Source organism: Heterodontus francisci, chromosome 6 (assembly GCF_036365525.1).
Source record: "Heterodontus francisci isolate sHetFra1 chromosome 6, sHetFra1.hap1, whole genome shotgun sequence".
Classification (NCBI taxonomy): Eukaryota; Metazoa; Chordata; class Chondrichthyes; order Heterodontiformes; family Heterodontidae; genus Heterodontus; species Heterodontus francisci.
The window spans coordinates 77381643-77408465 of record NC_090376.1 but is presented as its reverse complement, the minus strand read 5'-3'; the positions used below and the strand labels follow the sequence as shown (position 1 = coordinate 77408465).

The following is a 26823-nucleotide window of genomic DNA, read 5'->3' as shown; positions in this document are numbered from 1 at the left end:
TTCTTCTTCAAAAAAGTATAAATAAATAAAAATATAATTTCTTTGGCATCAGATCTTTCATTCTGTCATCTAATAATTTTGACCAATTTTAACCTAGAGGCTTGTCTACTTTTAAGGCTCCTTTTTTTTTTCTTTTATTCATTCATATTGCCCATTCCTAATTGGCCTTGAGAAGGTGGTGGTGAGCTGCCTTCTTGAACCGCTGCAGCCCTTTGCATGTAGGTACACCAACAATGCTGTTAGGAAGGGAATGCCAGGATTTTGACCCAGCGACAGTGAAGGAACGGCGATATAGTTCCAAGTCAAGATGGTGTGTGGTTTGGAGGGGAGTTTGCAAGTAATGATGTTTCCATGCATCTGCTGCTCTTGTCCTTCTAGGTGATAGAGGTCGTGGGTTTGGAAGGTACTGTCGAAGGAGTCTTGGAGAGTTGCTGCAGTGCATCTTGTAGATGGTACACACTGCTGCCATTGTGTGTCGCTGGTGGAGGGAGTGCCAATCAAGTGGGCTGCTTTGTCCTGGATGGTGTCAAGCTTTTTGAGTGTTGTTGAAGTGGAGAGTATTCCATCACAGATATGACTGTCAAGATGCATAGTTGCACCATGATACATGGATTTATCTTTATTGTTGGAATGTAGATAATGCTGGCAAGGACGCTTTTATTGCATGTTCCTAGTTTCCCTGAGAAAGTGCTCGTGGGCCATCCCTTTGAACCGTTGGAGTTCTTGGGCTGATAATGCTCTCACAATGGTGTATGGGGATTGGGGCAGGGAGCTCTATAATTTTGACTCGTCGTTCCTGAAGGATCGATGATTATATGTCCAAGTCAGAATAGGGTGTGATCTGGAGAGGAGCTTGGAGGTGATCAGTTCTGTGCTGCTGCTGCTTTTCTCTTTCTCAGTGGCAAAGGTTCTGAAGTTGGGAAGTGCTGAATTAATCCTAGCAGTGTATGCTGTAAATCATGCATACTGCAGCCACAGCACACTAGGGTACTATGGATTGATATTGAGTTCAATGCAGGGTCAACACTAAAGTGGTCTCCTCTGTCTTGTTGGGGTGGTGGGGGTAGGGTGCTGCGATCTTACTGAGCATTTTTGTGGCTGCACTATCCAGGTGAGTGGTGAGTATTCCATCACACTTCTGACTTGACCCTTGCAGATGGTGGAGAGGCTTTGCGGGGTTAGTAGGTGAACTACCCTTCGGGGAGGACCTGACCTCTGCCCTGATCTTGTAAACATGATGGCTATCTAGTTAAACTTAATGGTGACCACCCCTATCTCCCTCCCCCCCATCCCCCCCCCCCCCCCCCCCGCAACAAATGTTGATGATGATGCAGTTGACAGTCATGGGAAGGTGGTTGGGTTTTCTCTTATGGAAATAAATGTTTCCTGCTCCTTGTCAGCCCAGATCTGGTTATAGTCCAGATCCAGTTGTAGGTTGGCATGGGTCATTTTGTTATTGGAGAAATTACAAACGGAGGTGTAAAACTGTCAACGAACAACCTACTTCTGACTTTATAACAAAGGGGACACCATTGATAAAGCAGCTAAAGAAGATTGGCCCAAGAATGCTGCTCTAAGCAACTCCAGCAGTGTCCTAGGACTACAACAATTGGCCTCCAGCCACCAACATCATCTTGCTGTGACCCAGCCACCACAAGTTTTTCCCATTGACCCCCATTAGGCTCTGTTTTTTGTTAGGGCTTCTTGGTGCCATAGTCAGTCAAATACTGCCTTGATATCGAGGGCCGCTTACTAGTACCTCTCTTCTGGTGTCCATCTCTGGATCAAGTTTGTTCTTGCGTGGAGCGGAGCCCAAACCGGTTATTGGCACTACTTCCATCACTCTTATGTTTGGGGGAAGGTCACATCATTCCACTCCTCGCCCACCAAATAACTTCCAACAGGACTATGGAGAGCAGTAGCTGTTTGCAAAAAAAAAAAAAGTTGCAGGGGTGTGGTGGGTGGGTGGTGGGGGGTGGCGGTGGGTGGGGAGGGTGGTGCAGTGCGGTAAGGGAATATTCTTAAAGTCCAGAAAAAGGAACCCACAGTGTAGAAGCACTTCCTATTTCCCTCCTCTGCCAATATGCTGTGCAAAACTTACAGAAATAATATAGGGATAGAATAGAGTGAATAAAGACCTTATCTGTAATTCATTTTGACTCTCAATTATACAGTTTGCTAGTAAGATTTCTTTAAATATGTTCTATTACAGAAAATTTGTATATGTTGAATACTCAGAGGAAAACAAGACATTTGACATTGGAAGAGCTGACTAACATGTACAGAACAAAGCAGAGTGCAAAAACTTGGAGACTGTTCATTCTAGTGCTGCAGAATTTAAAACTATGTTATTGTTTTGGAACATCTGTTTCTTTCAGGAAATCATGCTGCAGCAAATCATGGCCCATTTAGACTCGATAAGAAAGGATATGGTTATTCTGGAGAAAAGTGAATTTTCAAATCTGAGGATGGAAAATGAGGTATGATTTCCAAAAAACACTGCAACTATGGAAGTACCTAATTAAATTAGACAGAGGGTGAGAAAAGGCTTTAAGGACTAAATTGGATAGTCCCCAAAAATGGCCACAGTGATTGCAATGCACGATTAACCCACATCTGTTCAATGTAATGCAAACAGCATGCCAATTTCCTACTGCTTGCTGATTAGAATGGTTGCTGCATGCAGCCTGCACTAATCGTGCTATTCATTGGCTGCATGCATAAGCAGGGGGCCCAAAATCAGAATGTCTAAGCACTGCTTAAAGCTAGCCTGCACCTCTTTAAAGGCGGTGTGCATTGTGACTGGAGTCGGTGTGGCAGTCATGGAGGAGCTCACTCTGACCTAGGAAACAGTGAAGAATTACACGTCATGGGAGAGCGCAGGCTCCAGGGTTTTTAGTCTATGCACTGGAGGCCTTGGTGGAGGAGGTGCAAAAGAGGATTGAAGTCCTGTATCCACAAGGGGCTGGGAGGCCCTCCAGACACACATTCAAAAGGCAATGGGAGCAGATAACCATGGAGGTCGATGCTAGGAGTCAAGCCACAGGGACCTGGATGTAGCGTCGCAAGATATTCAGTGATCTCATATGAGTGGTCTAGATCAGTGAATGTATCATCAAGTGCCATATCCTACCAACTGCACCACTAGTCTCAGACACTGCTCAAATTACACACCCTCGTCACTCATCTACCAACGATCTTTATCAATCAGGACTCACACCTAGCATTCATATGCTTCACCTCACCCTTGCACACTTAACAATGATGCAAACCAATAAAAGGTAGGAAAATGAGAAGTGCTGAGGAACACAGGGACCTTAGAGTACATGACCACAGATGCCTGAAGGTAACAGGATAAGTAGATATGTTGCTTTAGAAGGCATACAGGATGCTTTCTTTTGTTAGCCGAGGCATAGAATATAAGAACAGGGAGGTTATGCTAGAACTGTATAAAATGCTAGTTAGGCCACAGCTAGAGTACTGTGTACAGTTCTGGTCACCCCATTATAGAAGAATGTGATCACATTAGAGAGGGTGCAGCGGAGATTAACGAGGATGTTGCCAGGAATGGAAAATTTTAGCTTTGAGCAAAGATTGAATAGGCTGGGGTTGTTATCTTTGGAACATTGGAGGTTGTGGGGAAATTTAATTGAGCTGTATCAAGTTATGAGGGTCCTAGGTAGAGTGGATAGGAAGTACCTATTTCCCTTAGCAGAGAGTTCAACAATCAGGAGGCATGGATTTAAAGTAATTGGGGGAAGGATTAGAGGGGAGTTGAGAGATTGTTTTCACCCAGAGGGTGGTGGGGATCTGGAACTCACTGCCTGAAAATGTGGTAGAAGCAGAAACCCTCATCGTATTTAAAAAATACTTGGATGTGCACTTGAAGTGCCATAACCAACAAGGCTACAGACCAAGAGCTGGATAGCAGGATTAGGCTAGATAGCTCTTCTTTTTTTTGGCCGGTACAGACACAATGGGCTGCATTTTAAATGCCCGACGCTGAAATAGGTGGCGGACAGAAAAATTAGCGGCCCGCACACATGGGGCCCACGTTGCGGAGTCACTGCGATTCCAAACTTGTCGGCACATTAGCATGGCTGGGGCAGCGGCGGCCCCCCTCCCCCCACCCCCCACCCCAGATGACATGGAGGAGGCAGGCGAGCCGTCCCCAGCAATGGCGTCTGGCGCCAATGCACAGGTGCCGGTGCCATTTATAAAGGGCGTAGAGCGATAAATGAGCATTTAAAATTTAAAGGAATATTACATTTTAAATTAATAAAAGTAAGTGAAAAATTTTTTCAATCCCCTCTAACTCTTCCCCCAATAGCCTTACATTCAATTCATTGCCTGCTCATCCCCCAAAATACTTAGCTTGACAATGTGACCTTCCCCCCCACCTTCAAAAGTTCATGACCTGTAACCCTCAACCCCTTCCTATCATCACCCCAGCCAATCTGAAGCATTTTAACCCTGCTCCTCCCCAGCACCCCCCCCCCCCCCAACAGAGAGAAAATCACCTTCCCTTCCTCCCCCACACAGGTGTCGCGCCTCGTTTCCCCGAACACTGATTCGAAGATGCGGCATTGCCAGCCGCCGGAATAAAGCTCCCAACCTGCTGGCAGAATCGCTGTGGCCTGCATATTAATTAAAGGTAAGTACCCATTTGCATATTATAATGCGGGTCCTGTCGCCAAGTAGCGGGGTGGCCGTCACGAAAGCTCGCCACCGCCGCCGAGATCAGGACGGGGCCCTACAAGGTCGGTGGCAGGCGTCATCCATTGCTATGTTCATTCCTCCCCCACCCCCCCCCCCACCCCATTCCTGGCGTTGGAGAGACTTTAAAATCCAGCCCTATGAGCCAAATGGCCTCATTCTGTGTCATAAATTTTCTGTTGCTTATGTTCCTGCTCCTTCTCCTCCTCGTTCTCATGCTGCTGAATTTCTGGCCATATAGCTGGTGGCAAGGGCTGTCCCGTCATGATGGTAAGGTTGTGCAGCATGCAGCAGACCACCATGAATCTTGCCAAGTACTTCACAACCTCGCCATCATGCAGACCAGGCAGTAGAAGCATTGTTTCAGCATGTCAGTGGTTTGATCGATCACATTTCATATGGCAGCATTTCTTTCATTTGTATGCACATGTGCATGGGTTGCGCAGTGGATTCATCAGCGGATAGCTCTGGTCCCCTAGGAGCCACCCTTTGGTTTGTCATGGTGGCTTAAACGCATTTGGCACATTGAACTGCTGTAGAATGAAGGCATCGTGACTGCCAGGATACCAGGCATTGACCTGCATGATTTGCTGCCCATGGTCACACACCAACTGGGCACTGAGGAAGTGGAATCCCTTTTGTACCAGTATAAGGTAGGGTTGACGTGCTGTGCCAGCAAAGCGATGTTTGTGCAGTCAGTTGCACCCTGCAACATGGAAGCCATCAATCCTAGTGAAACCATGCGCTCACTCCACCTGCTCGTCTCTGGTAAGAGAGGATGAAATCCAGTTAGTTCTCAATGAATAGAGAGCTTCAGTGACATCTCTTACACAATAGTGGACAGCAAATTGGGTGTTGTTGCAAATATCTCCAGCTCCAACCTGGAAGGAATCAAAAGCATAAAAGTTCATGACCACAGTCACCTTCATACAGTCTTTGCCTTGCTTTGAAGTTCCTGATGTCATTGCAGCAGATGGCAGATTTCAGTGAGGATGACCTCTCTCATTCTTCCTCACTGAGGTACATCAGTCAGTGGTGGCATTTCGGAGCTCAACACTCCAGCTAAACTTGAACACCTGAAAATGCGCTCAGCAATAGGAACACCTACTAGCGCTTTTTAAAGGGATCGTCATCTACTTGCAGGTTGGACAGATATGGCCTCCTGCTAAGAGCCCATCTTCCACCACTGCCACCCCCCTCTTCCAGCAGCTTGTCCTGCTCTGTGTGACCTCTGTTCATTCTCCAATCAAGCTGTATTCCAAGGGGAATGCTTACTAGTGTACCCATGTGGGAGCAACTGGTTTGAAGTCAGCAAAACGTCCTTCAGCAGCTGACACACCACTCCCTGTAGACTTTAGCAACTTAAAACAACTATAGAAGGCACCAAACACTTGTAGAATAGTAGCAAAGCCAGAAGAAATCAGTAGAAGGGTTTTGATGAAAGGTCAGACCTGAAACGTTGACTCTGTTTCTCTCCACAGATGCTGCCAGATCTGCTGAGTATTTCCTGTACTTTCTGTTCTTATTTTGGAAGAAATCAGCCAGCAACTAACCTGCAAGTAGATGACGATCCCTTTAAAAAGCGCTAGTGGGTGTTCCTACTGCTGAGCGCATTTTCAGGTGTTCAAGTTTAGCTGGAGTGTTGAGCTCCGAAATGCCACCACTGACAGATGTCATCAACTGTCTGCTTTACATACTTCTGGCAGACATTCACTGTAAAGGCCTGTTACCCAACTCAAACTCGATGAAACCCGACGATGTGTCAGGTCGGGCCCCTCTTCCTGATGCGATGAGTCCGGCTTTCGGGCTCGGGCCGGGCCGGGCACACATGGTAAGTGCTCTGCCGGTAAGTATTAAAAATAAAAAAAACTTACCTGAGCTGGGAGTCCGGGATGAAACTGAGTCACTATGACATCATCACACATACGCTGCAGCTTCCTGGAGGTTCCCAGTTGATAGGTAAGTCCAGGGAATGGTTGGGCCTGGGTCGGGTCGGGTCAGGTCGAGTCGGGCTCTGGTCAGGTCGGTCTCGGGGCAAAATTGGAGGGACTTTCTCCTGACCTGAGCAGGCCTTCAATTCATTGCACGTGCCAATGCCCTCACCAATATAGTGTCCAGACAATTCACCCCACAAGTGTGCGAATGCCATTTTTGAGCTCCAAGGCACTCATAGCACCAAAAAAATGGCATGGATCCCAATTTCTCACCCTTTCTTTCCTATCGCATCATACTTCAGCATCTGTCAGCGCCTATAGGAAAGAAGAGAGGAGAAAATTGAAAAATATTATCCTTGTCTTCATTTTTGCCCAGCTTTGAGGCCTTTGCTGCTAAGTGTGCAGGCAGTCAGCTCCTAGTCTACTGCTACTGCCCCATTTTCAGTTGGCTCAAAGCAGTGGTTTGCACCTTGTAAATGTGATTCTTCCCTCTGATTAACCTTTTCCTCTTCAAAAATGTGTAGTTAATTTTCCTTGATTTTACCACACATGGTGCTGCCCAGATCAGGGACTGAAGAGAGTCGTTTAACCTGTGTTAATAACCTGTATTGTCACCAATCTGTTGCAGCTATTCTCCTAATGTGAATACTCTCAGCCCAGTCCTAGTGTCAACCATTGGTCCGTGGTAGTCGGCTTGTCTCCGAGTCAGAAGCTTGTGGGTTCAAGCCCCACTCCATAGACAAGCATGTGGGGAGAAATTTTATGGAGGCAATTGGGGTCTCGTCAGCTGGCTGGAGAGCTGGCGAGAGACCCGTGCTGCCTGCTTCAGGAAGGCCCGCCCATATTACGTGCCAATCGGGCAGATGAGAGGGAACTGGCAGGCCTTTCCTGGGATCAGGACCCCGGGGGCAGGAAGTCCCCCCCCCCCCCCCCCCTACTGAGCTGTCAGTCAATCAGAGGCCAGCAGCATTTTTGTTCAGCAGCACCACTGGGGAGGCAGTGGCTGTTGCCGGAACAACACCCACCGGAGGTCCAGGATTGCGAAGTGACCCAGGCCAGAGGTGAGTGATGGCAGGAGGGATTTCACGGGGTGGAGGTCATGGGGGAGGTGAGTGTAGGGGGGTTGGCAGCAAGGGCAGGGGGTGGCTCTCAGAAGGCCCCCCCCCCCTTCCCAATGCTGGGTCTCTCGATCAGGCACCGAGTGCCTTTAAATGAGGGACTCCCCCGCCCCGCATCAAACAATCCCACACGGGTTTGCATATGGTGCTCCCCGCATGGCAACAGTCCCGCCTGCTGCTGGGTTGATACTAGCAGCAGCAAGAAGAGGCCTTTAATTGAGTATTAATTGCCCCTTAAGGGCCTCAATTGGTGGTGAGGCAGACTTAATCAGGGTGGAGGCAACAAAGTATCAGGGTCCCCACCCATCACTATCCCACCCAATTAAATGCCCTCCCAGTCTCCAAACTCACCACAGGGGAGAGCCTAAAATACTGCCCAGTGCCTAAATTGACACTGCCATGCAGTTTTGTGGGAGTGCTGCACTGTCAGTGGTGCCATTTTTCAGATGAGATATTAAACCAAGATCCTCTCAGGTGACCGTAATAGATCCTATAGCATTATTTGAAAAAGAGCAGGGGATTTCTCCCCAGTGACCATGCTGATTATATATCCCTCCAGTGATGTCACTAAAACAGATTATCTGATCATTATCACATTGCTATTTTGGAGTCCTTGATCTGTGCAAACTAGCTCCTATGTTTCCTGCATAACAACAATGACTACACTTCAAAAAGAATGAATTGGCTGTAAATTGCTTTGGGATGTCCTGAGGTTGTGAAAAGCTCCAAATAAATGGAAGTTCATTCTTTAGCGGGAGCAGGCCTACACCACAAAAATATCCATAATTACACCAAGAACAATATCCAACACTAATCTTAATATATTTGTAATTTAATGTACATTTAATAAGGTGACTAAATGTATTAGAGATTTAAGTGACTGTCTCTTCCATATCAGAAAGTTGACATCTCCTAGTCGGCAGGGCTCCTAAGGACATGTTCATCTTGACTGCTGAACAGATCGTGATTCAATCTAGGCTAAATCATGATAATAGGGCTATTCAAACAATTTTTAAATGACTCTAATTTCCTATGTAGTGAATATGGCAATTCCATGATAAATTAGGGCCAGCATGCAGTATTGTCTAAACAAGTGACATCTGTTACTGCTAGATATTTGCACCGTATGTACTAAATATTGGACTTGCATCACAAATTATCAATCACAAAACCATTCACGTGTAGAAATCTGACCAGCTGAACAAAACGTCTCCCTATTTATATTGTGCCCATGATGTTCATTATTTCAAGAATAAAACACCTGAATATCTGGGATAGTACCATTTAACAACATAAGAACATAAGAAACAGGAGCAGGAGTAGACCATATGGTCCCTCAAGCCTTCTCCACCATTCAGTACGATCATGGCTGATCATCTGCCTCAACCCTACTTTCCTGCCTGTTCCCCATATCTCTTAATCCCCTGAGACCAAAAAGTGATCCATCTCAGCCTGCATGATATGTGATCAGTTATTTTGGAGTCAGGTACGACACCAAAGTTACGAACAGTCCAGTCAAGTTCAGACTCAAATAGTTGCCAGGGAGAGGGATGAAGGCGGTGGCTAGGGAACGGAGCTGGTGATGGTTTTGATTCTGTGGCAGGGATTGTAGATAGATTGTCATTTTGTTTGGATGGAGATGATTTCTAGGAGGCCAGCCCTGTGTCTTTGAAGGCTGCACGCAGTGACACCACTATACCCAGCCGAAATGCAGATTATTGGGCAATTGTCCTGTCAGTCACACCTTGAGACCATACTGCTCTAAGTGACTGGGATTGATTTTACCCATCATTTGTATTCTGTAACTATCCTCCACTTTTCCATCATGCATGAGTTCTGTTTGCTGCAATTCGTAGAGATTCTTTCTTTAAAATTGACTCTAAGCAGTCTTTGCTTTGCCATTTTCTGTGAAATGCATTCTGTAAATGCATCTCTACCTCCAACTCATTGGTCTGGTCTTTGAATCCTACCATGTGTAACTGCTGTTTTTTGTTATGTGGAGAAAAAAAAAGCTTCTTAATGTTCTTTTGTCTAAGGTCAGCCTTTGCAGTTCAAACAAAAAAAGGGTGAACAACTTGAGACAGGTGTCTGAGGGGAGAGAATCCTGATCTTTTAAAGTTCATGCAGCTCTGTAGCCAGGTGCTACTGATTCTGAGGATAAATGTGCTAGCATTTCCCCAGTTCTTCAGACCCCAGTGAGATATAGTGTGATGCAGTGTTGGTAGAGGAAACTTCACATAAATATTACATTACAGACACTGGTCCAGGTTTAGTAGTATTAAGAACACTCATCCAAGCCTTTGTTACCTCTAGACTTGACTATTCCAACTTTCTCCTGGCCGCGCTCCCAGCTTCCATGTTTTGTAAACCTGAGCTCATCTTGTTATATATTGTTATATTATTTGTACAGAGCTAGGAACTAATTGTTATGGGCAATTCCGGGAAGGGGGGTGGGGGGGGTGGGGGTCACATGCACTGCTGCACTGCAGTCCTGTGATGTGTAACACTACACCGCTCACAGCAGTTCTTACCAGGCAGTATGGCAAGCTGTACTAAACACAAAGAGCTCCAGCCTTTCCAAGTCTAAAGTGTGATTATTTCGAACATATGGGAACCAGAAGACATAATACGAACATCCTAACTCCCATTCACACATCACCCCAATGCTCGCTGACCTACATTGGCTTCCAGTCTGGCAATGCCTAAATTTTAAAATTCTCATCCTTGTTTTTCAAATACCTCCATGGCCTCACTGCCCCCTATCTCTGTAACCTCCTGTACCCTACAGCCCTCCAAAATCTCTGTGCTCCTCCAATTCTTGCCACTTGTGCATCCCCTATTTTAATCGCTCTGCCATTGGCAGTCATGCCTCCAGCTGCCTAGGCCCTAAACTAGAATTCCTTTGCTAAACTGTCCACCTCTCCTCTCTTGACAGGGCAGATGCTGAAAGGATGTTTTCCCTTATGGGAGAGACTAGAACTAGGGGACACAGTTTAAAAATCAGGGGTTTCCCATTTAGAACTGAGATGAGGAGAAATTGTTTCTCTGATGGTTGTAAGTCTGTGGAATTCTCTTCCCCAGAGAGCAGTGGAGACAGGGTCATTGAATATTTTAAAGACTGTTAGATAGATTCTAGGTTATAGCAGGTATACAGGAAAGTAGAGTTGAGGCCACAATCAGATCAGCCATGATCTCATCAAATGGCGGAGCATACTCAAGGGGCCGAATGGCCTACTCTTAATTTGTTGTTTGGTACCTTTCTTTCCTCCTTTTAAGATGCTCCTTAAAACCTATCTCATTGACCCAATGTTTGGTCATCTGCCCTAATATCTCCTTATGTGGGTTGGTGTCAAATTTTGTTTGACAGAGCTCCCATGAAGCACCATGGGACATTTTGCTACAGTAAAGACACTATATAAATGAAAGTTATTTTTGTTACCCAAGTTTTAGTTTTTAGCAGTCACAGCAGTCTATGTTTAAAAATTCTTTAACCAAATAATAACCTCTGTATTGATTTTCTGCTGCTCTGCTTTTTCCTTTTTCTTTTAACAAACATAATTTGTGATTTCTAACCTAAACCCCACAGTTTCTTTATTCTTCAGCCATCCAACAACTAAGAAAGCATGAGACAGAGTCACTGGTTGGCACAGGAACAATGCCTCCAGTTCAAGTCAAGTAAACAGCCGCTACTTTGGTGATTTGCCATAATCACTTTTGAAAAAGGCTGCAGAGTGCGCTGTATTTCCTTTGATATGGAAAAGCAGCTTTTGTTGGACACTTAACATTTTGTAGCTGAACAGAAATCGAGTTAACCATGAAATCTGCTTTAGAATCATGGCACGGTCTAGTTTGGTCCTGTCATACTGAAATCTGAGCCCTCCTGTGGCAAAAAAGGAACACTGCATGGCTTTTATCAACTAAAATCTTGATGGATGTGTATAATGCAACAGACAATTGTTGAAGCAATGTTTACAACAAATTAATAACATAAGAAATTGGAGCAGGAGTGGGCCATTCAGCCCTTCAAGCTCACTCTGCCATTCAATGAGATTATGACTATCCACTTCAACAGCATTATCCTGCACGATCCGTGTATCCTTGATGTTTTTTTAATAAGTCGAATAATGTACAACTACCAACATATTTCCATTTTGTTTATTTGTTCTTAGGATGAGGGGATCATTGGCAATGCCAGCATTTATTGCCTATCCCTAATTGCCCTTGAGATGGTGGTGAGCTGCTTTCTTGAACCACTGCAGTTCATGTGGGAGAGGTACACCCACAGTGCTGTTAGGTAGAGAGTTCCAGGATTTTGATCCAAGTTAGGACTTCGAGGGGAACTTGCAGGTGGTGGTGTTCCCATGCGCTTCCTGCCCTTGACCTCCTAGGTGGTAGAGCTTGTGGGTTTGGAAGGTGCTGTCAAAGAAGCCTCAGCGAGTTGCTGCAGTGCATCTTGTAGATGGAAAGCACTGCAGCCACTGTGCGTGCCAGTGGTGAAGGGAGCGAATGTTGAAGGTGATGGATGGAGTGCCAGTCAAGCAGGCTGCTTTGTCTTGTATGGTGTCAAACTTCTTGACGTTATTGGAGCTGCACTCATCCAAGTTATTGGAGCTGCATTCATGACTTGGGCCTTGTAGATGGTGGAAAGGCTTTGGGTAGTCAGGAGGTGAGTTACTCACCACAGAATTCCTACCCTCTGACCTTCTCTTGTAGCCACAGTATTTATATGGCTACTCCAGTTCAATTTCTGGTGAATGGTGACCACCCCCACCCCCGCATATGTTGATGGTGGAGGATTCAGCTGTGGAAATGCCGTTAAATATCAAGGAGAGATAGTTGGATTCTCTTGTTGGAGATGGTCATTGCCTGGCACTTGTTTGGCACAAATGTTACTTATCAGCCCAAGCCTGAATATCGTCCAGGTCTTGTTGCATGCGGGCACAGACTGCTTCAGTATCGAATGGAAAGTGCAACTATCAGCGAGCACCCCACATGTGACCTGTATGATGGAGGGAAGGTCATTGATTAACTGCACACCACTATGCCACAAATTATATATTATTTAAATAAAACAAGTGTTTCAATTATTCTTTTAGCATTTTAAAGATCTTTATTCATTTATTTATTGAGACCTGTTACCTCAATCCTATTCCCACTAAGCTGCTGATCACCCAGTTTCCCCACATGGTCCCCATGTTAGCCAATATTGTTAACAGTTCTCTCTCTTCAGGTGGTGTTGTTCTCATTTAAATCTGCTGTCATCACCCCACTCTTTTAAAAAAAAATCAACCCTTGACCCCACCGTCCTTGCAAACTGCCGTCCAGCCTCCCTTTCCTGTCCAAAGTCCTTGAATGAGTTGTCGCCTTCCAAATCCATTCCTATCTTTCCTGGAACTCATTATTTGAATCCCTCCAATCAGATTTCCACCCCTGCCACAGTAGCGAAACAGCTCTTATCAAAGTCACAAATGGCATCCCATATGACTGTGACAAAGGTAAACTTTCCCTCCTTATCCTTTTCGACCTGTCTGTAGCTCTTGACACAGCTGACCACACCATCCTCCTCCAATGCCTCTCCCAGCTGGCTGGGACTGCTCTCACCGGTTTCATTCTTATCTATCTAATTGTAACTAAGGAATCACTTGCAATGGCTTCTCTTCCTGCTCCCACACAGCTACCTCTGATGTCCCCCAAGGATCTAACCTTGTCCCCCTTCTGTTTCCCATCTACATGCTGCCCCTCAGCAACATCATCCAAATGCACAGAGTTAGTTTTCACATATATGCTGACGACACTCAGCTCTACCTCACCACCACTTCTCTCAGCTCCTCCACTGTTGCTAAATTATCGGACTGTTTATCTGACATCCAGTACTGAATGAGCAGAAATTTCTTCCAATTAAATATTGGGAAGTCTGAAGCCATTGTGTTCGGTCCCCGCTCCAAACTCCAATCCCTAGCTACGAACTTCATCCCTCTCCCTGACAACAGTTTGAAATTAAGCCAGTCTGTTTGCAAGCTTGGTGTCACATTTGAACCTGCAATGAGATTCTGATCTCATATTCGTTCCATCATTAAGACCACCTATTTCTACCTCCGTAACATTGCCTGGCTTCACCCTTGTCTCCGATCATCTGCTGTTGAAACCCTCATTCACGCCTTTGCTAGCACTGGACTTGACTATTCCATTTCACTTCTGGCTGGTATCCCGCATTCTACTCTCCGTAAACTTGAGGTCATCCAAAACTGTGCTGCCCGTGTCTTACCTCGCACCAAGTCTTGTTCCCCCACCACCCTGTGCTTGCTGACCTACATTGGCTCACAGTCCTTGTTTTCAAATCCCTCCATAGCCTCACCCCCTTTCTATCGCTGTAATCTCCTCCAGCCCCACAACACTCCGAGATATCTGTACTCCTCTAATTCTGGCCTCTTGTGCTTCCCTGATTTTAATTGCTCCACCATTGGTAGCTGCACCTTCAGTTACCTAGGCCCTAAGCTCTGGAATACCCTTCCTACACCTCTTCACCTCGTCTTCCTCCTTTAAGACACTTCTTAAAACCTACCTCTTTGGCCAAGCTTTTGGTCATCTGATATATCTCCGTTTGTGGCTTGGTGTTATACTTTGTTTTATAATGCTTTTGTGAAGCACCTCAGGACATTTTATTACATTAAAATGCAAAAATAAATACAAGTTGTTATTTTAACTCGGTTCTTTGTTTTTCCCCCATTAGAAAATAAAAATTGAACTGGAGCATGTGAAACAACAGCTTTTGGTAAGTTGCCATGTAGACTGATGTTGAATTATCACAGGCACATCCCTGTTTCTTAACTACTTGCCTGATTTCATTTGAGCTGGGGAGGGTGTCATTGTACTGTTGGTTTTATAGGATGAAGTTAAGAAAATCAGAAGTGATACAAAACTGGACATGAACTTGGAGAAGAGCAGAATTATGGACACGGTAATGTATCATTGATACTTCTGCTAGCTTGTTGTTTATGCACTGCCATCTTTGCTAGAGGTTCCTTTTTAATTTAAATAATCAGTTTTCCATTATGTTGCGCATGGAGTAAGTGCAGTATCCAGGTACAGCAGTGTTAGAGGTGAGGAGACAACTGGATCCAGAGGAAGAGGTGGAAAGGAGGCAGGGTAATGGAGGGTAAAACAACTCCAAGCAAGGGGAACAACTCGGCTGTGGGTGAGAAAGGGGCAATTGTAATAAAATAAGTCAGTAGGAGGGAACCACGGCAAACAGTCTTATGTTGAGTGGGGGTCAACTTTCTGGGCAATTTTCAGTGGTTGTGGGTTCAAAGTGTTTTTGAAATTCCCTTGATGAAAGAGGATCAACAGAAACAAGAATAAATGTTCAGTTCTGGATAATGGGCAGATGTAAAATGGCCTTTAATGGTCTGGGCGTTGAATTTGAATATACTCTTTTACTCAGTGATGAGAATATGGAACTTGCTGCCAAAGGAATAGTTGAGGCAAATAGTATAGATGCATTTAAGGGGAAGCTAGATAAATATGCGAGGGAGAAGGGAATAGAAGGATCTGCTGATAGGGTTGGATGAAGAGGAAGGAGACTCATATGGAGCATAAACACTGGCACAGACCAGTTGGGCCGAATGGCCTACTTCTGTGCTATACATTCTACAAACTATTAACTATTCTTGTGTGAAGGACACTAACTTCACAGAAAGGGCTGCAAAAATATATGGGCAACGAAGGCAAGATGTGGGGCCAAGTTCCAAGAGCCAAATAAAGAATTAGCTGAGAGGTTGAAGAATTTTCAGATCAAGAAAAAGGAATTTTAAAATAATCAAATTAGATTACTCACAATAAATGTGATCCCCAAAATGCTACGACTACTCCGACATCAATTAGACTGAAAAGATTGCTGCAGAACCACCTAATGACTGTATGCAGACTTAAACTACAACTACACAATGTAAACAATTGCTTCAGCAAGTAATGATAGTACGACAGCTAACATTGAAACCACCTATCCCAGTGTCACCTGCTTGCATAACAGGTATTGTAAATACCAATGGGGTGGAAAATCCTTCCATCTATTTTGAAATGGAATGGAATGTTGCACCTACTGGTTTAAATGTTCAATAGTATTTCCTCAACAAATGTTTAAATATATAATGGAATTATTTAACAAATGTGATCTGCTTAATAAACTTCTATTGAGAAAGTGTTAATATGTCACATCTATAATCATTTAATTTTTCATTAGTTTAGAGAGCAAGAGAAGCAGTTAATGACATCTAAAAATGAATTTACTGAACTGGTAAGTGTTTGTAAGATTATTAATTAATATGTATGCAAAGTGTTAGTTTCTGTCATTGAAATATGAATTATTAGTCAAAATTTATAATGATGATGTTGCAATCTTTTGGTGTGAATACTCTCACACTTCCTGTCATGCCAGACTTTCCTCATCACACTTTGTTCTTTGGTGCAAAATAAAATTGCAGCAAATCCAAAATGAACAGATAGGGAACATACAAAACAGAAGTGACTAGGAAACTATCAGCGAGAAACTACTGAGGATTTATGGAACAAACCATTCCTGAAAGGTCAATCAGAGGAACCTAAAAAGAAAAGTTGAACCAATCTAATCCGTTAAACACTCTTTGAAAGCATTTTCTACTGTCCCTTTTTTCATTTCAGTAACTGAAATTAGTAATGTCCGAAGTATTATTTGCAAGAAGACAATGGACCGGAATTTGTTGAAAAGAACGCCATACGAATAACTTACGCCATTATTAATGTGTAAATTGGGCAGCAGCTTGTGACGAAGAAGAGATACCCCGTGAATTGCGTATTGTTACAAGTTGCTGGCCAATTTGTGTCGATCCACCATTAGCTTCACGATAACGGCATCTTGCCCTAAACGTCCCCTTGAGTTTCATGAAGATGTTGCATCTTCACATTAATTGCCCATTAAACTCACGACAAAAAGTTAAATCTTGTAACTAATAGCTTGACTACTGTTTCAATGATTTGATAATTGTTATTGGCTGCCAATCAACCTCTATGGCCCAAAAAGTGAACAATTAAATTGTGGAATTTATTTTTTTATTTTTTATTTTATTTAGAGATACAGTACTGAAACAGGCCCTTCGGCCCACCGAGTCTGTGCCGACCAACAAGCACCCATTTATACTAACCCTACAGTAATCCCATATTCCTTACCACCTACCTACACTAGGGGCAATTTACAACGGCCAATTTGCCTATCACCTGCAAGTCTTTGGCTGTGGGAGGAAACCAGAGCTATCACCTGCAAGTCTTTGGCTGTGGGAGGAAACCAGAGCACCCGGTGAAAACCCACACGGTCACAGGGAGAACTTGCAAACTCCGCACAGGCAGTACCCAGAATCGAACCCGGGTCCCTGGAGCTGTGAGGCTGCGGTGCTAACCACTGCACCACTGTGCCGCCCATTTAAATGTCAAAGTTTTAAAAAATGTTCTTACATTCCCTTTTTGTCTTTTTGCTCTATCTCTTAATCCAATGAATCTTTCCCACTCTCTATTTCTCTTTCTGTATTTGATTTGGCATTGAATTCACCTGCTCTAATTCATGCTCCCTCTCAGTCTTTCTTCCATTTTATGTCACAATCCTTAAATCTCATAGGTTAAGGCATTAATCTGTTGGTCCCATCGGTCACCAAGGTCCAGATGCCCATTTGTCCTCGCTGCACCATTAGCAGCTCACACTTCCAGCAACCTGCATGTAAAAAATATTTTGAGCGCTGAGTATAGCAAAAGTCTAATTAACAGTGAATGTCATGAGACACCTGCTCCAGCAAATTCCAACATAATATTAAAAATTCCCGCCTAGAGTTTCTGTTCGCTGTTACGACCGAGGCGGGAGGAGTGCACTGTTTTTTCTAGTTCCACTTCTCCACAGGTCACAGCATATGTTTAAATACTTACCCAGTTACCGATACGATCACAAAGACTCCATTTTTTATCTCAGAATAGATTACACCAACCAGGTTTCTTTAATAAACAGCAAAATTATCTGTTTATTATAAAACAAGACTTAATTAGTAATGAAGCAAAGCATTAATACACACATTGAAATATGAAATTCCCTTTTTACCTTAGCCCCTTATACACACACACACACACCGGTTAACCGAAGATAATAGAGATTTTCTTTTTAGAGCTCTTTTTTTTTTAAAAGACAAAAAAGAATACTTTGGCCAAATACTTGCTAATTCTTGAAGAAAAGAGAGATGTGGAAAGTTGTCAGTTGTCCCTTTTTTGGTTTGGCGTCCCAAATACATGTAGATGGCTGTCACTTGGATGTTTCTTTGAAGCAATTCGTTCAGGCAGTGTCAAGGATTTATTCAGCAGATTTTTCCAGCATCTTTGGAGAAATGCGGCAACGGGGGTTTCAAGCAGGCCTTTCAGGATGAATGTAGCATAAATTTCTCTATTTCTTACACTTGCTTCCAAGAGCTTCTCAAAGAGATGGAAAAGGCTGAGCTGGGGTGACTGCTCACCTGGCTGATTTTTAAAACTCCAACTGACTGTCCAAAGCATAACCAAAACAATATCTCAAGAGTCAAGCCTCGTGACCCCTATATATCTTGACCTGTCACTTCTCTGTAAACATCTCCCCAAGTCAGAAAAGCCCCTGCTGGGTAGTTATCTGAAGACAAGTGATTTCCAGTAAAGGTTGTTTACAAACCAAGTCCAAAAGACATTACGATGACCTTTTTTTTCTTTAAAAAAAAAACAAAGTCCAGAATCTCTGGAATCCTTTTTTCTGTTTTAAAACACAAGGTCTCAAAATTTAACAAAAAATTTAAGTAGTTTCATAACATTGCACATATCCAACTGTAATCAGCCAAACCAGTGCAAAAGATTGCAAAATTTAAAATGCAAGTTACATCAAATATAAATCGAATTTCCACAATCTTCAACATTGGTTTAAAGAACATTTCCCTCAAAGCTGGGCCCACCCAGAAAACTGGCCTCACCTCCCAGATAGAAATACTGAGGATGGCAAGGTTCTGTTGATTGTGGCTGTTTGATGAAGCTCTTCAAATTTTGCTTTTTTAGGCACATTGGCACAGTAAGCACAAAAAAGTTTTTACCTATTAATAAGTATTTAATTTACTAAAGAAACTTACTAGTGGTTCAAAATATTTTAAGTTATTTTCAGTCATTTAAAATGGGGTTATTCACAGCGGGAGGACTAGACCCTTACTAAAAATGTTTTTTTGTTGTATTAAACACATTTTCAGATGTATTAATAAAAATGCACCCAGTTACCACTCTTAAATACATTCATGAATATGTTTTCATGCAAAGAAAATAAATAACCAATTTTTGTTGGTGTAAGATTTAAGTTTGTGATTATGCAAATGTATTTGGCCAGAAACTTGAACCACTTTGGAAAAAATAGTGCAATTTGCACCCAGTTTCCTGATTGCACCCAAAGTTGAAACTCTGCTCCTACGTATTTACAGTTGTGTAATTACACATAACCATAAAGTTCTTCTTTGTGTGCCTTTATTAATGTTTTCTATCAAGGCACCAGCCTCTCTCAAAAGCCTGATCTTCAGCTTGAAGGAGTATGTCTTCCTCTCTGCTGCCTGAGCAGATTGCCCATCTGTTACAGAAACCTCCTGATTTTCATTCCATAAGGTCAATTTATAAATATAAGAATAATCAAGACCACTGATAAGCAGTTTTCACATTAACATTACAAATCATGTATTCAACTGACAAAATATTAGTAAATTAGTGGTCCATTTCCTCTGATTTGGCATAAGCAATGCCACTTGAGGTCAGCTAGCATATTATAAGAATAATGGATACAGGGTCCCAGGTTCAAAAGATCATTATAAATGCTGAAGGCCTGGCTTGTGATTTGATTGTTCTTTCAGTCACTGTTAGTTGTCCATTATTCTCTAAATAAATATTGTGCACAACAGACATAGTTGAGTGATATAAATACAAGAAATGCTGGAAATACTCAGCAGGTCTGGCAGCATCTGTGGAGAGAGAAGCAGAGTTAATGTTTCAGATCAGTGACCCTTCATCAGAACTGACAAATATTAGAAATGTGAAAGGTTTTAAGCAAGTAAAGCAGTGGGTGGGGCAAGAGATAACAAAGGAGTTGTTGATAGGACATGGTCACAGAAAATAACTGACCAGAAGGTCATAGAGCAAAGGCAAACAGTGTGTTAATGGTGTATTGAAAGACGAAGCATTAGTACAGAGAGGGTGTTAATGGACAGAAAACTGAACAGCCTGACTCCAAGCACAAGCATGAAAAAAACAGTGGGTAGGCACAGTTTTTTTTCATGTTTATGCTTGGGGCCAGGCTGTTCAGTTTTCTCTCCATTAACACCCTTTCTGTACTAATGATTTGTCTTTCAGCACACCATTAACATGCCGTTTGCCTTTGCTCCATGACCTTCTGATCAGTTATTTTCTGTGACCTTGTCCTGTCAACACCTCTTTTGTTATCTCTTGCCCCACCCCTCGCTTTACTTGCTTTAAACCTTTTACATTTCTAATATTTGTCAGTTCTGATGAAGGGTCACTGACCCGAAACATTAACTCTGCTTCTCTCTCCACAGATGCTGCCAGACCTGCTGAGTATTTCCAGCATTTCTTGTTTTTATTTCAGATTTCCAGCATCTGCAGAATTTTGCTTTTGTTATAGTTGAGTGATATGTATCCTATTTAGGTGGACAGAAGGTTCTGAAGTATACACTTTTTCTTGGCCTTGACTTGGTTTGGTGGTGGGAGGAGTCCATGTTTTTCTTTTCCCTTTTGGGACCTGTTGACTGGATTCCAATGGTCCAGAAATACCTTGGTTCTCAGCTACTTGTTTCATTAATTTCCATAACAACAACAATAAGAAGCCTGATTCCAGTCATACATGATTATAGCAGCCCATAAAAATAATATAGCAGTGTGCTGAAGTGTTTCTGCTGGTGTCAAAATAATTATTTTAATTTGTGATCCAAAGTCTAATGACCAAATTTCAACCTGAAGGAGCAGGAACGGAGGGGAACTGAGCAGTTTATTTGTTAGGGGTAGGATTGCCAGCTCTGGTTGGAGGCATTTCTGGAGGTCTGACCACATGATGATCTGATCACATGATATCTGATCACACCTTGGGCTCAGACACAATCAGAGTTTTCATAGAATGATAGAAAAGAAAGTATGGGAGAAGGCCATTCGGTCCACAGTGCCTGTGCTGGCCTTTTCTCCTCTAACCCCATTCTGCTCAGATCTTTTATATTTCTCCTTTTCAAATAGTTAACCAGTTCGTCTTTAAATGATCTAGCCTCTACATATACCTTTTATAAAACTGATAGCCCTCAGTTCAAGATCCTTCCAGTAAGAATCTTCAGACTCTGCCCACTTGTTCCTCAATCACCCACCAGTGAAACAATCTTTCACTAAGTAGGCACAGTTAGGTTCCCAGGTTTCACTCACCCCTTTATTGGCTACACCTCTCTTAGCACCGCTCCCACTCAGCATTTGCTGCTGCTGCTCCTGGCTCTGTAGAAAATACTGTTCGTCACACTTACTCTATTCGCCAGTCTCGACAAGGCCCAATGCCACTGACCTGCAGACTCGTTTCCCTCCCCCCACCCCCCGCCCCCGCAACTGTCCCAGGAAACCTGTGTTTTACTGCCAGGTACAATGGGAAAGGGAGGCAGAGCCACATAAAAATACCAATGGAAAAAAAATTGCATTTTTTCATGATCTCAGGCCTTTACAAAATGCTTTACAGCCAGTTATGTACTTTTTGAAGTGTAGTCAAAGTTGTAATCTAGGAAACATGTCAGCCAAGTTGTGCATAACAAGGTTCCACCAACAGCAATGTGATAATGACCAGCTAATCTGTTTTAGCGATGTTCGTTGCCTGATAACCTACTTTGCTCTTGGGAGCATGGAAATGTGACCTCATGTGAATGCAATATTATCATTCCTTTTAGATTTATTTATTGTGATTTTTGTGGACCCTTTTCAGAACTCAGACACAGACCGTGCCATCACAGAAACAAACAAAAAAATTGACACAGATGTGGCTTCACTTAAGACCATGTTGGAATCTCTCAAACTGGAAACAATGAGGTATCTTGCAGGTAGGATCAAAAAAGGGGGTCGAACTTATGAAATAGAACTTCAGAAGGTTACAATCCTCATGTTTTTCTTATGGGGAAAGGAATGGGGGGGGATAGAGAATAATTGCTAAGTGTTTCTGTTATAAGATCACACATAACGCGTTGCTGTATTTTGATGTAAATTGCATCATTTAATTGCAGTGTTTTGACAAAGTGCCATTGAGGGCATGCTGAATATTCCCAGTACAGACAGTGACTAGTTCTGTGAATTTGACTACATCGTTTGACACGCCGTGGTATAACCTTTGTGCAGTATTTAAAAGCTGAGATAGTAACGTATACAGCGAGTCTTCCCTCTGTGACACTAACATTTACAAATTTCTTGCTGGCTGGTACATTCATACTATTTTAGTTTGATAGGAGAAGGCACATGGGGTGGAAGAGGGATATGCAGTTGGCTCTGAGTCTTGAAGACTGAATACTGTAGGGTTAAGAATATGCAAACTGCATCTCCCATTGTTTTCTCATTATGAATCTTGCTGATACCTCAGATAAATATTTCATGATGAATAAATTGTTCAAAGTGACATGGATTACACTTAAAATCAGTTGAACTTTTTTAGGATATTGTTTCATTAAAAATCCACACATCAGTTACAATATAAACCGATTTGATGGATCTTCAACTGAAGTGGAATAAACTGCTAGTCAATGTATTGTGTTACATCTGTAAATAATGAATAATTGTGTGTCCTGTTGGAAGAATCTCATTGACCAATAATAATTGTTCTTTTCCATTGTTACTGTTGTCTTTTGTGCATCTCATTTGCCAGTAGTGATCCCATGATCCTTCAAATGTTTCTAGCAATCTGACTGCTGATTGATTGGTTGATCTAGTTTGTTGATTGATCTGTTAGAGTTGTGGACCAGTGAGGATAGAGAGGACATGTGGGGCAGGAATTCATTTGGAACTGGTTTGTGGTAAATACTGTGCATTGATTTTGAGTGCTCTGCTTAACCTATGAGAACATTGTGACTGAAAAATGTTGTCTGTCATTGGTCCCTGATTGCTGCTCATCTGGTCCCTGGTGACTGTAAAAATAAATTACATCATGAAGCAAATTCAGAGTTGTTTTCTGCTACTAAAATTCCCTTTAAAATGCTTGAGCATAAAATCAGTTTGTGTGGTCTTACATCTGCTAAACCATTCCCAAGAGCTTCATTAATGTATTGTGGCAGGCTGCAGGTAGGGACTTCCACCTGCTCCATGTTGCAGGAAGGGGAAGAAGAATGGATATTGTGTGCTGACTCCAGCAGCAGGACAAGAAATATCCAAATACGTGTGGTATCATTGATATAATAAAGAGGTTTTTATAAATTTGTCGATCAGTTGTGACATTAGACCAGTTGATCAGAATATAAAGTCAAGCAACAAAGGACCATTTCCCATTTGAAGCTTATCCCTCAGGTTTATCAACTGTCCTATCATGGCAACTAATTCTTTTATTAAGTACTAATGTCTTTGCCTGTATTGCCTTACATAGTGGTTATTCTAAACATTGATCATTCTTGAGTAGATGTTTTCCTTGCTATCTGTTTCAAATTTATTTTCATTTATGCCCTTTTGGTCCTACTTTCCTGGTTTACTTTGAAGTAATAATCTGGATTTACATTTTATTATACCATTGACTAATTTATATACTTCTGTGAGATTACCACCACCCCACCACCAACCCCCCCACCCCCCAATCACTCCTGCTCTCCTTTAGACACCATCTTTCTAGACTGTAAAGATTAACATTCTATAATATTTCCTCATGCCTTTATACTTGGAAGCAACCTTTTTGCTCCTTTCAATTCTCACTGATGGTTAACGTGAATTTATTACGAAGGCTGTGGTAATCTTTGACTCTTACCTGCATGAATATTTGCCTTATTCATTCCGTCAATGTTTAACATTTTCGAATGTTTAATGCTTAAGTATTTGTTGCATGGAGTTAAAAGCAACCATTAAATCTTTGATGTGTTTGCAATTCTTTCTCAGCGATCAGCATGTGAATCTTCATTAACGGATTGAGGAGTAGGATCTTTTACATGGCTGGCTGTTAATAAGACAACCCTGTCAGTGAAATGGGCCAAATACATCAGCAAATTTGAGTAACAGTTGTACCCAGTTAACCTGTGAATAAATTGGTATGAAACTGGTATCTAATTAATACTAAGTTGGTATTCCACACCAAGATTTTTTTTAATATTGTGCTTAACAAGGTGTGCAATGTCAGTGCTTGAAAAAGGAGCATTTTACATTTCTGGCACTAATTGTCTGCTCAAGCACCTTAGGTCAGGTCTAACACAGCCAGATGTGTGGCAAAGCTCCATCCATTCTGCCCCAATAATGTGTTTCAAGCGCAATAGCAAGAGTGTGGTATTACTCCACACCAACCTGAGTTGTTGTTTGCTAATTAACACTTGTTTAAGGTCTGTTTTGCTCTGTAGGCCCATGTTCAATAGGAACTGAATTAAGACTGCCCACACTTACTTCATCTAAGATCTTCACAGCCAATAAACAGAAGAAACCTTTCATCCCAGGATTTGAACATAGTCCTAGAGGTTAAAGGTCACGTACCTAAACCTGTATATTAAACAGCTTTTACGTCACAAGTAATGGAGAGCCAATATCAGCAAGTTGATTGTCAGTTGGTGGCTGAACTTAAACTGATTTGTATCTGTCAAAGTTAATTAGGCATTAAGCCTGATGATTAAATCTTGACTATTTGGAACTCTGCGGCAGTGTACATTCTTCAATAATTAAAATAAACTTGCTTTCATATATTTATTGCATTTTGGGATTTTTAGTAGACCGTGGAGCATTTTACTTTTATTTGAAATTAAGGTAAATTTTAAAATGCCGATATTGGGTATGGCTCTTTTTGAATTTATGCCCAAGTTTCTCTATTTTCTCCTATTACCCAAAATCTCCTGGCACCCTGCAGAAATTTGACCGCATCTAAAATTCTCTTTCCCACATCCTAACTCCCACCATATTTCATTGGCCGAACAGCCCTGTGCTCACTGGCATACATTGGCTTCTGGTCTAGCAACGCCTAAATTTTAAAATTCTTACCCTTATTTTCAAATCCTTCCACCTTCCCCTGCCCCCATCTCCTATCTCTGGAACCTCCTTCAGCCTTACAACCCTCCAAGATCTCTGCACTTCATCAATTCTGGCCTGTTTTGCATCTCCAATTTTAATTGCTCCACCAATGGCAGCTGTGTGTACAGCTGCCTGGACCCTGTGCTTTGGAATTCCCTCCTTAAACCTTGCCATCTCTCTACCTCTCTCCTTTTAAGACACTTCGTAAATCCTACCTCTTTGACCAAGTTTTTGGCCACCTCTCTGAGAATCTATTACCTTCTTAGGTGCTCGGTGTCAAATTTTGTTTCATAACACTCCTATGAAGTGTCTTGGGATGTTTGCTATTTTAAAGGTGCTATATAAATGCAAGCTGTACTTGTTGTATTGATAAGGCCTTGTGGATCTGAGGCAGTGGGAATAGAGTGACCATGGGATCCAATGCATTGCTGGGACCAGAGCAATAATTGATGGTGCTGATGCCAACAAGGGGAGTGACAGTAAAAAGACAATTGTTTCTGAATTAGCAGTCTGAGTGGAAGCAGCACAGCCACAGAGTCCAAACCAGTGGTGGCTACAGAAACAACAAAACCATCTGAGCCAACAGGACCAAGAAGAGTGGGTTCAGTCAGGAGTGAGAGATTAAAGTTTTAAAATGTGAAATTTAAACTCTAAATACAAGCAACCTACTTGCAGTAACACTGGAGCCAATCTGGGCGCATTTGCCAAACAGAGAAAGGAATTGAGCCAATGCAATACAAACAATCTCAGCTTTTTGCTAAGCTTAAGATCAGGGGTGGCAAATGGGGGAAAAAAGGGCTGACTAAAAGGTGATATTATAAGTGTTGATTCAGCCAACATCTGGAACAGTATATACTCAACCATACCAGCACACTTTAACCCATGCCTCTAATGCAAATAGCACCCAAAACAGAACTTGCTCTAAATTTAGCAGATTGTTTATTTCGATGCTTTTGCCCCATGCGACAGTGTTTTTCTTTATGCATGCCTCTGTTCCGGTCCAATCAGCCATTTGTACATCCTGAAATTATATGATTTGGAGTTTAGCTTTATAGAAAAGTGTAAATTTATCTAATTCTGTTTTGCTTTATTGTTATACAGCATCTGTCTTCACCTGCCTAGCAATAGCCTTAGGATTTTATCGGTTGTGGCAAAAATAGAAAATGAAAGATGATCTTCAGCAACACACAGTGGGAGGTTCAGGAAATGGATCTGTGCTTAATGATCTCGAAGAGAATTCCACATAAAATACTTGGATTTTCCTGAAAAGAATGGATTGTCGGAAAATTTATGTTACGTTAATGTTAATTATGTTTGCAAATGATTCCAAAAACTGGATAGTGATGGGGATTCAATCCTGCTGCCTCTGTTGGTCATAAGGATCCCATATGAAATAAGTTTGGGTGTTCTTAACTCATTGCTAGTGAGAGTGGGATCACAGGACAAAACTACATCATTTAGTAGCTTCTTTGAGTACCATAAATGTGTTGAGATTCAGTATTGGGTGCTGCTTTGAGGCTGGGGGACTTTTAGCCTCTCTATGCATTTTATAGCAGAGCTGGCTGTGCTGGTTGCTGATACTTGGGTGCACAGCAATAATGTATTCACCTTGAACTGAAATGTTTTTACCTGCTTTTTTTATCTTCAATTCCAATCAAAATTTCAAGTTAGAAAGACTGACAGGCCAGTGCGTGGCAACAGTTTCCAGGTAACTATGGAAACAGTTACAATGTATATGTGGGAACAAATAGTTTTCTCGGTACAAGGTACTGGTTTATACAATGTAT

At 42.4% G+C, this 26823-nt stretch overlaps 1 protein-coding gene across 5 annotated transcripts in view; it reads left to right on the top strand.

The window, feature by feature from the left end:
• ccdc90b (coiled-coil domain containing 90B) overlaps positions 1–26308 on the top strand; it is a 37204-nt gene extending 10896 nt beyond the window's left edge. For 3 of the 5 annotated variants that reach the window (XM_068033925.1, XM_068033929.1, XM_068033927.1), the window contains 6 exons: positions 2379–2480; positions 14499–14540; positions 14655–14726; positions 16008–16061; positions 21789–21903; positions 26138–26308. In XM_068033925.1, the coding sequence (XP_067890026.1) occupies positions 2379–2480; positions 14499–14540; positions 14655–14726; positions 16008–16061; positions 21789–21903; positions 26138–26196 (444 nt within the window). In that variant the 3' untranslated portion in view covers positions 26197–26308. Of the gene's footprint in view, positions 1–2378; positions 2481–14498; positions 14541–14654; positions 14727–16007; positions 16062–21788; positions 21904–26137 lie in introns of those variants that run through there. The other 2 variants (XM_068033926.1, XM_068033928.1) reach the window with 2 other exon arrangements.
• The last annotated feature ends 515 nt before the right edge of the window (positions 26309–26823 follow it).